Below are 10,668 nucleotides of genomic sequence, written 5' to 3'. Positions count from 1 at the left end.
GTGATGAGGCAATCTCTCTCTTTCCTTCTTGCATTCCTTCAAAACATGCAATGCTGCTTTTTGCACTCAACCACTAAATAAAACCAGGCTCGTTTCAGCTGTGCATCAGCAGGTGATATCCGCTTTTTTCGCAGTATGACTGGTATGACATAAAAGGAGGCAGTGACGTAGCCACAAATTCATTTTTAGCCCCCCCCCCCCCCCCCCCCCTTCCCCCAGTGTCGTACACCCCTCAAAAGAAGCGTCACTTAAATGTGAACAACGACCTCCTGCAGTCTTTGACATAATGGAAGATGGCTAGCAGAATGGGTTATAGTTCAGTTCGTGCTGGAAACAGGACAAGTTAAAATAGCTTGGTTTTTTAGCTTGCGGTACCAACTGTACCACAGTCGAGCTGACGGGTCAAGCATCAAACGGATAATTTGCTAGGGCACGGACAACAACCGTATGTTCTTTGCTTCCTTGCGTTTGTTTTGATACAAGGCATGCGTTTTTTTGTTGTTGTTGTCGCACGTGGTTATGGTTATTCTCTGGGTACGAGGCATACGAGGTTAGCATCGTGTGGCGCCGCTATGCGGTTGGCGTCAATATCTCACGTTAGAGGGCGCAGAGTTACACCGGATGAGAAGCAGCCTGCGTGCCTGCGTGCGTATTGGTAAGTGGCGAGTACAAAGGAACGTATGCATAAAATTTTAGTTGTAGTGTATATTTTCAAGGTTACATATCATTCTAGACCTCTCGCAGACGGTACTCCGTCTGGTAAATAGTGCACAAATTGCGTTCTTTGCTTGGTGCGTTCGTGGTTGTGACAGTCGTGTGTTCGATTAGTGCGTCTCGATTCGTGCGTCTGTCACGGCAGCAAGTTTCGGGAAAAAATGAGCAGCAGCTTCCAGAAATGTGCCAAACCTTCTGCTCGTAGTATTCCGGGCACGAAGTTGTCGCCCCTTTCCGCAGAGACAGTGCTGTCGTGTGGCGTTTCTGCTTTCGATCATATTCTTGGAGGCGGCTTGCCTCTCGGGGGCATTCTGCTCGTGGAGGAGGACGCCTTCGGTACGTACTGTAAGCAGTTGCTCAAGTACTACGTCGCAGAAGGAATCGAGCAAAACCACCATGTGTATTTTGCAAGCAGTGACATTGAGCCATCGAAATTTCTTCGCGAGCTGCCCAAAGCAGTCTACTCGTGTGCCGCCGACAAAGCGAGTACTACTACTGCGTCTAGCACGAGTGATGGCGACCTCAAGATAGCGTTCCGCTACGAACGCATGGCGAAGCAAGACTCCCTTTTGGACTACGAAGAACTAGACCATGTTTTTGACCTCTCTGAACGGATTGAAAGTACCAAACTTGCCGAAGCTTGTACGACTACGTTCGATCCTTGCGAAAATGTGGGGAAACTGGCCAACCGGGCTGCCGGTTTTGTCTTGGAGCCTAATTACGCCTCTGTGCTGGCCGATGTGAACGTGCTCGTTGAAAAAGGCAATGAGGACCGGAGCCCGTCGTCCAGAGCAACAAGAATAGCCTTACATGGGCTCTGCTCACCTGCCTGGGGCACGGAACAGAGCCTCCCTTCGTTCCTTCATACGTTGAAGTCTCTCATTAGAGGGGAGCCGGTCAGCGTTTTTGTTTCAATACCATCTGTTGCCGCGCGAGCTCATCCAAGCGTTCTTCGGCGCTGCCGGGCGTTAGCGGACATTGTGGTCAAGATCCAGGCCTTTGATGACCATGAGCGGGGGGCCAATCCGCTGTACAAAAATTACCATGGAATTCTGCAGATTGTGAAGCTCTGCCGTCTTGCGTCGTTCAGCGTTCGCGTCCCAGACAGTGACTTCCTGTTTCACCAAAGACCAAAAAAGTTTCTCATTGAGAGGCTACATTTACCACCAGAACAGGAAAGTGAGGACAAGGCAGACAGCAAGTTGCCTGGCCTTGCATGTGCCAGCAATCAGAAGTTCAGTTTCTAAAACCGTTCGAAGCTTTCATTAATCAAATTTCGCCGGACATGCCGCATGCATGTTTGATTTGTTCCACATCCTTTGATAAAATTGCATTTCGCGGACCTTTTTGTATGCAGCTTTGCATTGAATCAAGTGCACATCTATGACAGCATTCTTTGCCATTTTCTTTCCTCTTATGTGACATATAATACCATGGAAATGTTACTGAAAGCTGGAGCAGTATTTGCACCATTTTTCAGTAATGTTGTGGTAAATATGACCTTCTCTAGTGAATGCGTAAATGAAACCTGTGCTTAATTGTGGTCAATTGATGTATTATTACTAGTAATGAAGAAATATAGCACAATGAATTTGCTTCTAGGATTATTTGTACTTTCTCCTCTATTTACACCTTATGTCAAACATAGTTAATGCAGGGTTGAATTGAAGAACTAAGGTTGGTTGAGGTGATATTGCATGTTCTTGGTCAAGTACTCTTAAGATGAGGGACATAGAGGTGATAACCCCACTAGTGCTTGTAGTTAGGGAATTTTATCGCAAAGCCATCCAGGTTTAAATAAGAGCATGTCAACACAATATCCAACAAAGAAAACTAGCAAAAGCCATGCAAAAAGCTTTCACAGGGTTTAATAACACAGTGAAGCATCCAAGAGCATCTAGAGGGACTTATTCTTAAGGGGGTGGGATCTGCCACAGGTGTCAAGTCTTGGGCATTGTTAAATTGAGTGTGTATGAAATATGCATTTTCTTAATGCCCAAAGCTAGTTGGAGTAGGGACACCACCTTGTAAAACCTGTTTGTGTGTTAGGCAAGTGCCCCCCCTCCATTGGGTTGGCCTCCTCATTATTAAAACCTAGATGGCTTCACTATAAACTTCACTCATGTGGTCATTGACTGTCTTATGAGCCTCACTATGAATAAGGGAGGTTGTTTGAGCGCAAAAATGATTGACATACGCCAGTCTGTTCTAGAAAACTCTCTTTTGATCGCATGTATTTGAAATGTTGCTAGGATGCCCCAACAATTTCTTTGGGTGGCTGTTTGACAGTAACAAACTGGCTTGTCGAATAACTTGTTAATACTGCAAAAAAATGGCCCCAAAAGCACGTTGGAACATGTTTGGACAGCGGAGCTGCCGTATGAGGGCAAGAAACAAAACACAGTTAACTGGGACGCAGTCCAAACAAGTGCAAGAGACAAAACACAATGGCTTGTAATTTGCAAATAAGTAAACTTAAATGAGCTACAATTTTATCTTAGTTCCATTTCACGGTGTCTTTGTCTTGAGGCTGGAATGGCTTAGTACGGGCGGCTTCGTGCCTCATCTATATGGAGTCGCTTGCACAGTCCATCTTAAAGTTTGCTGTGGAGTTGTTCTGATAAAACATGTTAGAGCCGTTTTCTGTAACCATATACTCCTCCTGTAAAAAAAGCCAGTGTATAGACAGCAGACAGGAATTCCGAATTGTTTACAATTCTATGGTGAACTAATTATGACATAAAGGAACCTCTGTGTAGTGATAGCGGGGCCAATTGTGGCGCAATTTCCAAGCTATGTCACTGAATTGAGAGCTACACAGCCCTCTAGAGCAGGTTGGCTTTGCCGTGGAGTGAATTCTGCCGATGGACACGAAAAAATGTCGGGGGACCGAGTCATGTACTTCTCTGTAAAATGTATTTGCGATGCACTTGACAAAGTTTTCTGTGCATATGTTTTCACTCTTCTAAACTAAACTGCTCCATTAGTAAGGAAAGTGTTATGGTTGAATGCGATGTCTATCATAACAGATAACTGCCGGACGGTAATTTGCACACCTGCACTGGGTGTACGTTGTGTTTACCTGTGAATTCATTTGAAGCATAATATTTTTGTAGATAGCAGTTGCATAGAAACTCCAGTTCAAGATCTTGGACTTGGTATGTTTGTTTGTAAGTGCACTAATCTTGAGGTGAAAAGGTGTACGTAGCAGTAGTGGTTTGCATTGGGAGCAAGTCTAGATTTTTGTTGTACTTATTTTTTCTTCTGTGGCCAAGAATTTGACATTAGCTGCATGTCGTAGGCTGTTGTAGTGAATGATAGGTGCGCTGATGTGCAGTTTAAAAACACAATAATGTTGAAGATTGTGTATGGTGCATTAGCAGCTCAATTTAAAGGTGATGCATGGACTTCAGTGCAGATTGGTAAATCATCACAAGCACGTCTGGCCACATACGACTATCCAATCTGCCTCAAGTTTACTACATTGCCTTAGTGTTGCCTTTCAGCATCGTGTGTATTGTATCAATGGTCTGGGGACCGGATCGCTGTTAGCCTATGAAATAATGTGTTACCTGCACTTTGTCTATCAGTATTTACTTATTTCCCATTGTGATGTGCATGGTATATAACTGATTATCACTGATAGGCAGGTACAACGAAAGAAGTGTTTAAAGCTTTGAAATGCTCATGAAATGAGAATTGCTAAGCAAATTTGCAGTTGTGTGTGGAAATAATTTTTGAGAACTTCGCTTGCTTGTAAAACTTAGGCTGAAATAAAGGTTGTTATGCTATGCTTTATCATTAGTCATAACTACAAGTGCAGAACTTTCTCCAAGCATGCACTGAATCGGTGCTTGATTGCGGGGAGGGCCTACCTTGTTGAAGGAGTTAGTATCTAGGATTAGCTCGGTGCAATTGCTTGTGAGATGTTCTGTACCCCTCGCTTTGAGCCTCGAATGAAGTGACATCATCTGGGCGCACTCGTATCAAATCTGTGAAAGAAAAATGGGCCTTCTCACCCCCTGATAGTTTCTTTAGGCTGGTGTTCTTGCTGCAATAAAAAAGGGCACCTTACTGGAGGCTCCCATTGTGACCAAATCTCTTAAGCCTGACAAATAGGCATTGTTTGCTTTGTTGTCCTAAAGGTGCAATGTAAAAAAAAATTCACCTGCCACAGCTCAACTTTTAAGTCAAGTTTCGCTAAAAAAATTTTGTGGAACAAAGCTGCACCTAGCTGAAGTGCTGCAGAGGGGGGACTGATGTAGGTAGCGTGCCAACTGAAGGGAGGGCGACCACAAGATATTGTTTTTCGGGATTAACTTGCCGATCATTTTAGGCATGCAGGAATTTGAAGTACCCTTGGTGCACAGGTGCTGTCATGGCTGTGTATGAGCTCCACAGGAAGCTGCACAAGATGCTCAATAAATAGTGTCTGGGGGGGGGGGTTGCAGAAACTTTTAGGAGCCAGAAGGGCCTCTGAGAAGCTTTGGGCAGATGTCTTTTTAGCCACTGTACATTTATTACAAGCATAATGGTGGTGGTGCAAGAAAAAAGTTACCACCGCACGAACACCTTACCCACCCTGAGTCTATTTATAGAGATGAACTTTGCAGAGATTTGTGCCAGGACCAAACTATCGGGGTTGTACCATGCCAGTACTTAAATAATCCTGCTGTAACTCGCCAAATCCTACCTCATAGCTTCTCCCACAAGGAACAAGTTGTCATACATCATGCACAGGCAATGCGTACTAAAGACTGTTCCTGCGCCAAAAATTTACTCCAACGCTCCAAATCAAGAAAACTGCATTAGAGGTGATACATTGATGACGGCTGAATGCATGATTCTGAAGTGCCTCATTCATGAGAATCTTCGAAACAGTTTTCTGGTTTCCCTGGGGACACTCAAGCCTCAAACTGCAAATGATTTACCACTCGTCACTCGTAATGTGAGGTAGAAGACGTACTGTGTGTATTCGGCATCTTCATCCTCTATCCCAATCAACTAAACCACATCGTCTTGGACTACACATTTCCTTGACTAGCCCGGGGGTCAGCAACCTGGGGCTCTTGGGCCGCATGCGGTTCGTGGGGCAGTTACGTGGCCCCCGGCACGTAAGAGCCCTCCCCCTTCGACTTGCCACCTCCTATCTGAAGGCCGACGTGGCAGTTTTTGACCTCAAATTGGCTTAGACAGAAACATGCGTGCTGAAAATAATGATTTCTATTCCAATTTTGTACACTTGTCAATTTGCCGAATAATTTTCTCTTTGCCTGCAAAGCCTCTTCCCCCTCCCCCCGCAATGTGGCATTTGGCCCCCGCCGTGTCGGCTTCATGTAACTCGGCCCTCAAAAAGTTGCCGACCGACCCGATGCACTAGCCCTCCTTCCCCCTCGCGTTCTCTCTACGACACTGTTGAAAATTATGTGGAAATATCTAAGAAATCCGTCAAGTAAACAACATTTTATATCCATTTCTTTGTAAGGTTGTTTTGTCTTTGTTTTAACTGCAAGTTGTTGCCTGAACAAACTTCCCTGCAACTTATTGTGGATACATTTTAATTCAGAATAATGTGCACATATTTTCACAGTTGAATTGAGTTTGTCATCTGGTACACTATTCTCACGGTGCTAGAGTTTGGCCTAATCCTGTTGCCCTTTCACGACAGCTCCCTCTTTGCTTAATTACCAGGCGAATTTGATCGACGTGATGTTTCTTTTCTTTTTTTCTTTTTAGGTATACTTCGCTGTCGGCAAGAATTCCAGTAGTGTTAATCCAAGTAAGTTTATGAGGAAATCACCTGTTATGCAACTGTTGCATTGAACCTGTATCCCTCTTTGCAGGTCGTCGTCATCCTAGCCCTGACGGCTCATGAAGGATGTACTAAGCGGTATGTCTACTTGGTAGAGCATCATTTTTACATATTGTACATCTCTGTATTTTCTGGAATAATTCAAAACAGTTCAGTGCTGTGTTACTATTGAGTAGAACTGGCCTTGATCTTCGCACCTGCTTCTCTCCGCTGCTTTCAAATCGTGGTTAACAAGTGCAACCCGTGTTTAGATTAGACAGTCACAAAGTACTCCAGCCAACTATTAAAATTATTACAAAGATTATTTGGACCCACCGCTGTGGCTCAGTGGCTAAGGCGTTGTGCTGCTGAGCACAAGGATGCTGGTTCGATTCCCGACCGCAGCGGGCGCTTTTCTGATGGAGGTGAAAAGCAAAAATGGCCATGTGTACACGATTTCAGCGCATGTTAAAGATTAATCTGGAGCCCTCCACTACGGCGCGCCTCATTGCGTGCGTTGTGTTGGCGTGTTAAACCCTACAATCAATCAACAAAGATAATTTGGAAACTTGCTCAAGAGATTTTTTTCTTAGTCTGGGCATTGTTTGCACGCTTCAGCGTGGTCATTCGAGTGACATTGGAGCCTGTGGCCCGCTTCCTTTAGTTGTGGCGATAAATGCATTCAATAGCCATTTTGAAGAAAATACATACTTTTTATGATGCTTCCAGGCAAGATATAAAAATTGGCAGTGTTTTGGGGTTTCTTTAAGAGTAGGTAAGGCATGCTGTCATCCTGCATTTCCTCTGTCATCAAACAGCAGAGTCCAGGCGTTAATTAAGGGGGGAGGTGGGGATCGGATCAAACTTTTTTATTTTTTGACATAGAGTAATGAAATTTGGTAGGCACATTGGAAAACACTCCAAATGGTGAATTTTGAAATTTAAGAATGATACCTTCAGTAGTTTTTGTGTTACAGAGGTGTACATGTTGTCCGCTCGTGGAAAGCCTAGCAAGGTATTGACATATGGTAGGAAGTTCAGAATACTTTTAAATTGTAGTCAAAAGAACACTACAGGGTATGACATTCTTCGAATTTTTTTTACACCCTTCATTTCTTTTACACAAAACATTATTTTCACCTGTAACCAGTAGTATACAGCTGACTTGGCCGTAAATGTCACTTAAAAAAATATCTAGGCCCTAAAATGAAAATCCGAGAATGTCATACCCTGCAGAACTCTTCAAGGATTGAAATAAAACAAACAGTGTCAAAATCCGCCCAGTGGTTGCCATGCTATCCTTTCCACGAGCAACGAAGAACTCGTAAAACGCACTTTTGAGAAAACGGCTCTTGAAGTTTACGAACACTTCACGATTTTTCAAACTGCACCAGCAGCATAGTCCTTGCTGTCCTTGCTTGGGGACAACCTCAAAGACCTTTGCCCTTCGATTTGGTGCATCTGGGAGGCCTTCCTGGCCAATTGAAGGTTTTCATGTGCAGGCCTTCAGATGGCAGAAGCACCAGTTTTACACCTAGTGTACCACAAAGTTTGCTATGGGCTACTAAGGTACCTAAACTTTACTTGATGTATGCCTAATGCATAACTGTCTCCAAAATGAAGAATAAGGCATGGTTTAAGTTTATATTAGTAATATTCCAGCAGACTTTCAGCAGATTTCTGGGTTTCATAACATTGCCAAAGCTACAGCTTAGTACATGAGGCTGTTCGGTGTCAAAAAGTTATATCTGGGCATCACAAGCATAAGATGAGCTATTTGAAAGCAGAGTATAGTTTTTTTACACAATTACAACATTGATTATTATTAGCATACCATGCTCTTCACCTTCAGGAGAATCAATCATTGCAAGATAGACAACAGAATTGCAAACATTGCGAAAATAGAAAACCCAATAAAAATATCGAATTGTGAATGTTGCACCCTTACGGCGTCTTTTCTAATTTATTTAACACCGAAAATATTATTTTGTAATCCCAGACTTCGTTGTACGAACTAGTTTAGAGCCACGGCAAAAGTTTCTCAAATAAGCTAGGTGACGGTTCATTGCACCCCCCCCCCCCCCCCCCCGCCCTACAATCCCCTACGCGCGCGTTCCCCACGATCGTAATTTAGGTAACCTTGATATGGTTGATAACTTCGCTTTTCCCATTAAATTTCACTTCCCGTACATCAATTATTATTACTCGCGTGCAATAGCAACCGATCCCGCAATCGGCCGCTGCCCGAACACGTCGCGCCAATGCAGCGCGCGCCGCAACTTCTGGCGAGTCGGTCATTCCATTCCCGAAGCTCGCGAGCACGCTGTGCAACACAGCAATAACTCAGCGTTTTATAACATCGCAATGCTCACAATGCGTCCGAAAGTTCGCTTCACGAACCGCAATTGTAGGCGCACGCACCGCGCTTCCCACTCAAGGACAGACCACGGCGACGTCGCGGGCACGTTTTCGATGAGTCTTTCGAGCCGCGCACTTCCCTATCTGGCGCACGATCTCAACATTATCGCCGCGATAACAGTAATGTCACTGTTCAGTACCGCAACAGATAAAACGAGTAAACTGCTACCGAGTCGACCGGGAAACCTTGAAAACATCGGGAGCGCAGTGCGCGTAAAATGCGCAGCAGCCCGGCGGCCATGTTTTTGCTGGCATGGCGGCGCCCAATCAGGAGAGCCGTACCTAAAAACGCGGCCGGACAGCCAATCGCGTGTTACCATCTATCGGTTGCTTCGTTTCACTATCTTTCTATTTCTGCCGTTTGTGCGTTTGTGAGCGAGCGATGACAAAAGGAGCGACCGGAAAACGAAAGTTAAAGAGTCGGCCGATCTAACGCGACCAAGATGGCGGCGCCCGGTAGCGTCGTTCCGGAGATACAGCGCTGCGAAAATTGCCGTATTTTCGTCATTTTGAGGAAATATTTTGCCACCTCAGCCGATATAAATATTTTTCTTTGGCACTTCGCGATCGTTTGCGGCGGGGAAACTTTTAGAACGCATAGAATATAAAACGTGCAATGCGAAAATGTGAGTTCCGAAAAAACGATTTTTTGGTTACTTTTCGAAATCTGATCCCCGCGTCCCCCCTTAAGTTACACTTGCACTCTGAGGCGGCAAGGGTTGCATTGGCTGAACCAGTTCAGCCAGTACAGCCAAATTGAAGAGACCCATTACTTGCTTCCAGTGTAAACTTCACTTGTGGGTTGTTACTGATTGATTGATTGTGGGCTTTAATGCACCAAAAACACACCTGGGCTATGAGGCGCGCTGTAGTGGAGGGCTCTGGATTAATTTTGACCTCCTGGGTATCTTTAACCAACGCCACCTGTATAAACATTGCCTAACGCGTCGCCCGCTTTCCAATGGGAGCGGTAGGGACGCTTAGTTCAGGCACTCATCCGGTATATGGCGCGCGCCAGCATTTCTCTATTAACCCTTACGTCACTGCTCGCGAGTCGCGAACACTGCACCCACTTCTACCGCGTGTGTCCGGTGTGTTTGTCAGCTTGCCTCGAAGGCGTCTGAGCGTCGCCTAGGGAACGCGAGACAAACTGTTAACTATTTTGCATAGTTTCCAAGAAGCGGTGCTGGCTGGCGGACATGAAAGCACGTAGGAAGGCTACGGAGCGGGAAAGGGTAGGAGAGAGCAACAGGAGAGTGGCTGTTTGGCCATTTTTCGCTCTCGCGTTATGCAAGGATTATACAGGCGGCGTTGCTTTAACTTGCGCCGAACTTTCAACCCGCAGATGTTTCCACTTTTCGCCTCCATCAGAAAAGCAGCCAACGTGGCCGTGATCGAACCCCTGCCCTTGGGCTCAGCAGCATAATGCCATAGCCATTGTGGCGGGTGTGAGCCGTTACTGGTAGTGAAAGGAAACAGTGGTTGCGAATAAGCACAATACATCCCAGCTGTTTGTTTTTGCCGATGCAACTGGCAGATTTTTGGGCTAGGTGAAGCAGTCCTAAAAAAATATGTTCTCACTCTTTCGGCTGTTTATCTTGGGTAATCCGGATGTTGTCAGGCAGTTTGTACAGACTTCAAAACTGGCAGTGCAGAAATCAGTTTTTCTATGCATTAAATTCTTCACTGCATGGCCTGGCTGTTCTACAAGTTACACCAGTAAGTCTTGCTCGTAATATCGGAAA

General features: G+C 45.0%; 2 protein-coding genes across 8 annotated transcripts in view; both read left to right on the top strand.

Moving 5' to 3' along the window:
- Positions 1–236: 236 nt before the first annotated feature.
- LOC144155790 (uncharacterized) overlaps positions 237–10,668 on the top strand; it is a 41,380-nt gene continuing 30,948 nt past the window's right edge. For 4 of the 7 annotated variants that reach the window (XM_077687445.1, XM_077687444.1, XM_077687447.1 and 1 more), the window contains exons 1-3: positions 593–655; positions 6,451–6,493; positions 6,558–6,604. Coding sequence is in view for 1 of the 7 variants with exons in the window: in XM_077687448.1 (XP_077543574.1) it covers positions 486–655; positions 6,451–6,493; positions 6,558–6,604 (260 nt within the window). In the remaining 6 variants the exon portion in view is untranslated. Of the gene's footprint in view, positions 656–6,450; positions 6,494–6,557; positions 6,605–10,668 lie in introns of all 7 variants that reach the window. The other 3 variants (XM_077687442.1, XM_077687443.1, XM_077687448.1) reach the window with 2 other exon arrangements.
- Elp4 (Elongator complex protein 4) lies at positions 655–3,366 on the top strand. The gene has a single exon (XM_077687450.1). It carries the CDS (start codon positions 876–878, stop codon positions 1,959–1,961), a length of 1,086 nt encoding a protein of 361 aa, XP_077543576.1. The 5' UTR covers positions 655–875; the 3' UTR covers positions 1,962–3,366.

This window comes from Haemaphysalis longicornis, unplaced genomic scaffold (genome assembly GCF_048455015.1).
Source record: "Haemaphysalis longicornis isolate Haplotype H1 unplaced genomic scaffold, Haemaphysalis longicornis Haplotype H1 scaffold_1, whole genome shotgun sequence".
NCBI lineage: Eukaryota > Metazoa > Arthropoda > Arachnida > Ixodida > Ixodidae > Haemaphysalis > Haemaphysalis longicornis.
The sequence above is the reverse complement of the archived record's forward strand: the minus strand, read 5'-3'. Positions and strand labels throughout refer to the sequence as shown.